At 38.8% G+C, this 3,084-nt stretch overlaps 1 protein-coding gene across 1 annotated transcript in view; it reads right to left on the reverse strand.

Moving 5' to 3' along the window:
• The window catches only part of LOC137643307 (uncharacterized), a 1,392-nt gene extending 285 nt beyond the window's left edge, over window positions 1–1,107 (reverse strand). The window contains exon 1 of the mRNA XM_068376145.1: window positions 1–1,107. This exon is cut by the window's left edge and continues 285 nt beyond it. Coding sequence (XP_068232246.1) covers window positions 1–1,107 — 1,107 coding nt within the window.
• Between the last annotated feature and the right edge of the window lie 1,977 nt (window positions 1,108–3,084).

Genomic DNA, 3,084 nt, shown 5'->3' on the forward strand with positions numbered 1-3,084 from the left:
TTTGTCGTTAGAGGGTACTTCAGCCCAAAGCACTGGTGGAAACTTGGAATGAGGTGTGACATAGTTATCAACGAAATAGTCTGCATAATTAGTACATTTTTCTTTCTGTGGTGCGCATGACATCAGTTCCTCAATAAAGCAGTCTTCAATATCAGCAGGATCAATGAAATGGAGACCATAAGATAGCTTTAACCACTGTCCTATGTCACTGTTCTTGTCTTTGTATTCTTTACTTAAGCCAAGGTTTTGGATTTTCCTCCACCACGCCTGCCCTAAATGGAATCTACAGCATTTGATTATTGCATCCGGAAAAGTTTCTTTCAGGATAGTGAGTATGGGGAATTCAAAATCCACGTGTATTACAGAGGGTTGCAGTTGCAGATTTTTTGATACACAAATATCATGTAAGCATTTCCACATGGTTCGGTAAATCTCCTCCGATTTACCTGGTAAAAGAACATATACTAAAGGAATATAGTGGCCATTACATAGGCCATGGATAGAGTACAGTTGATAAAAATATTTTGGGCAACTCTTAAAGGTCCTGTCAATAAAAATCTCCTCTGCAGAAGTTACCAGAAATTCCAGATTTGTTGTACATGACAGGATAACAATGCCTGTGTCTGGGTTATTTTCCAACACGAACTCTTCGCCTTTGCTGGTGGTGGTATTCATGGATTCAAGCGCTTGATGAACTTCCTCACGATTTTTAGGTAAAACAGGATATTGCTTCCTTCTTTCACGGTATATTGATTGTGCCAGACATTTCAGATCACCAGACTGCAGATTGTTTTCCGTAACTTTACAAAGTTCTGTCCTAATTATTTTTGCCGGCCTTGCTGTCATGTCATCACTTGCTTTTCTTTTCACTGCAGTACGTAGTTGTTGTCGTTCAAGCTTTCTCTCATCATTTTCATGATTGTGCTGCAACTGCACAGGGACAATGCTACCTATTTCACAGTCTGTTTTCACTCGAGCTTTACACTTCCCATTTGTGCACCGCCATGAAAAACTTCCATCACTTAATGTTGTGTCGACTCTAAACTTGTAACCTTCATAGATTATGCATTTCTTTCCCTTGTTAGTTTCTGTAATGGTGAACTCCATGTTGGCACGACTTGACTGTACTGGGTGGAATCACCAGACACACTGACCAGTTGTATGGAGGTCACCGACAAGGTTAACTGGCTGACCCCGGAACGAAGTAGGGGGTAGGGGTGGGAGGTGGGAGGATAATGAGGCAGTCAGGTCGTCCGCTCTTTTAATAGTATAGTTTGTCGCTCTTTCAGAATACTCTCACTACTGATTCGCCGCTCATTTGTCGGTCGCCCATGGAAGAGGCAAGGGACACTGACAATGCTCTAACAGGACAATGCCCGAGAGACTGACCATATATTCCATTTGATCAATGCCTAAGCTCTCTCCATTACACACACACACACACACACACACACACATATATATATATATATATATATATATATATATATATATATATATATGTGTGTGTGTGTGTGTGTATATGTATATATATATATATATATATATATATATATATATATATGTGTTGTGTATATAATACATATATATATATACATATATATATATATGTATATATATATATATATATATATATATATATATAGAAACAAACAAACATCATAATGAAAACAACATGAAAAGTTACGGAACGCTAATTACAAAAAGTACTTCATCATTCCCTAAGACGCCGACTCGCTTCTAATCACTTTTTGATCAGAAAACTAAAACGAGGCCGCAGTTATTAAACCACGAAGATGCCTACAACTAATTTAGCTTTAAAGAGGGGAAAGAGAAATAAGAAGGATTTTCTCGTCATCGGCTTTACCATCTTTCGAAAACAGCGTATCCGATTAACTGCGCAGAGTACCTTGCGCAGTAGATGCGCGGAGAACTTCTTGTAGTAGTTCGCATATATTATTCCAATTTTCAATTAGCTTCTTGGAGGGAGCCTTAAATCTTATATGGTTTCATGATGGTTCGCCTTTTCTCTCTCTACCGTTCTCCCACTCTTTAACTCTTGCTTTTGATATCTGTGTTTAAAGATTTAAAGGCCACTCATGAATGGCAGAGGCAAGGGACAGTGACATTGCCCTATCAAGCAGGAGAATGCCCTAGAGACTGACCATATGATCAGTGGCCAAGCCCCCTCTCCACCCAAGCTAGGATCATGGAGGGCCAGGCTATAGCTCCTGAGGACTCAGCAGATAGACCTATAGGCTCCCCCGAATCCCCCATCCTTAGCTTATAAGTATGGTGAGGTCGCAGCGACCAAAGAACTAACGAGTTTGAGCGGGACTCAAACCCCAGTCTGGCGTTCACCAGTCAGGGACGTTACCAAATCAGCCACCACTATTTTTATTAATTTTGACATGTCTTAAAGTGACGCATTCAAGGTTCTTCGAAGACATAGCATTTTATTTAGACATCCATCAACAATTTGTACCAACCGTGTGTCACACGATCGTACATGGTAACGACATTTCATTTTGTGTATATATTATGCTTGTATCTTCGCTCTCCCCTCGTACTAACATTGAACCTGAAATAATGTGTCTGTTTTTCTCACCGTTCACTGTTAACCGATGCGGTGTCGGTTGAATAGGAAATTTCCTGTTGCATTGAGTTTTTGTATATAAAGGTAAGTGTTCTGTAATAAAGTTACTCAGTTGCTTTCATCCTGTCTTTGAGTCACAACATTCTCTCAGCACGTCACAAATTTAAAATTTTTGTCAGCATTTAGGTTGCTATAATAAATGTAATGGTTTTTACAAGAATATATAGTCTCCGCATAAAAAAAAATAAGTTAGAAAATAACCACGTAAGTACAATTAATTAATTAATGTTTAACCCATCATTGATTCTTCTGGTAACCTGCTTTGGGATCAATCTTTAAGCGCTTGCAATCATACATCATATAAAAGTGTTACCCGACATGACAACCTCTTCCCTATAAAGCTTTAATAAGGACTGAAAAATTAACACCCTAAAGAGTTAATGCTTCCAAGAGGATGAGCTTCTTGGTGAATATTAGGTGCTGAGTTA

The sequence above is a fragment of the Palaemon carinicauda genome, chromosome 6 (genome assembly GCF_036898095.1).
Source record: "Palaemon carinicauda isolate YSFRI2023 chromosome 6, ASM3689809v2, whole genome shotgun sequence".
In the NCBI taxonomy this organism is placed as follows: domain Eukaryota; kingdom Metazoa; phylum Arthropoda; class Malacostraca; order Decapoda; family Palaemonidae; genus Palaemon; species Palaemon carinicauda.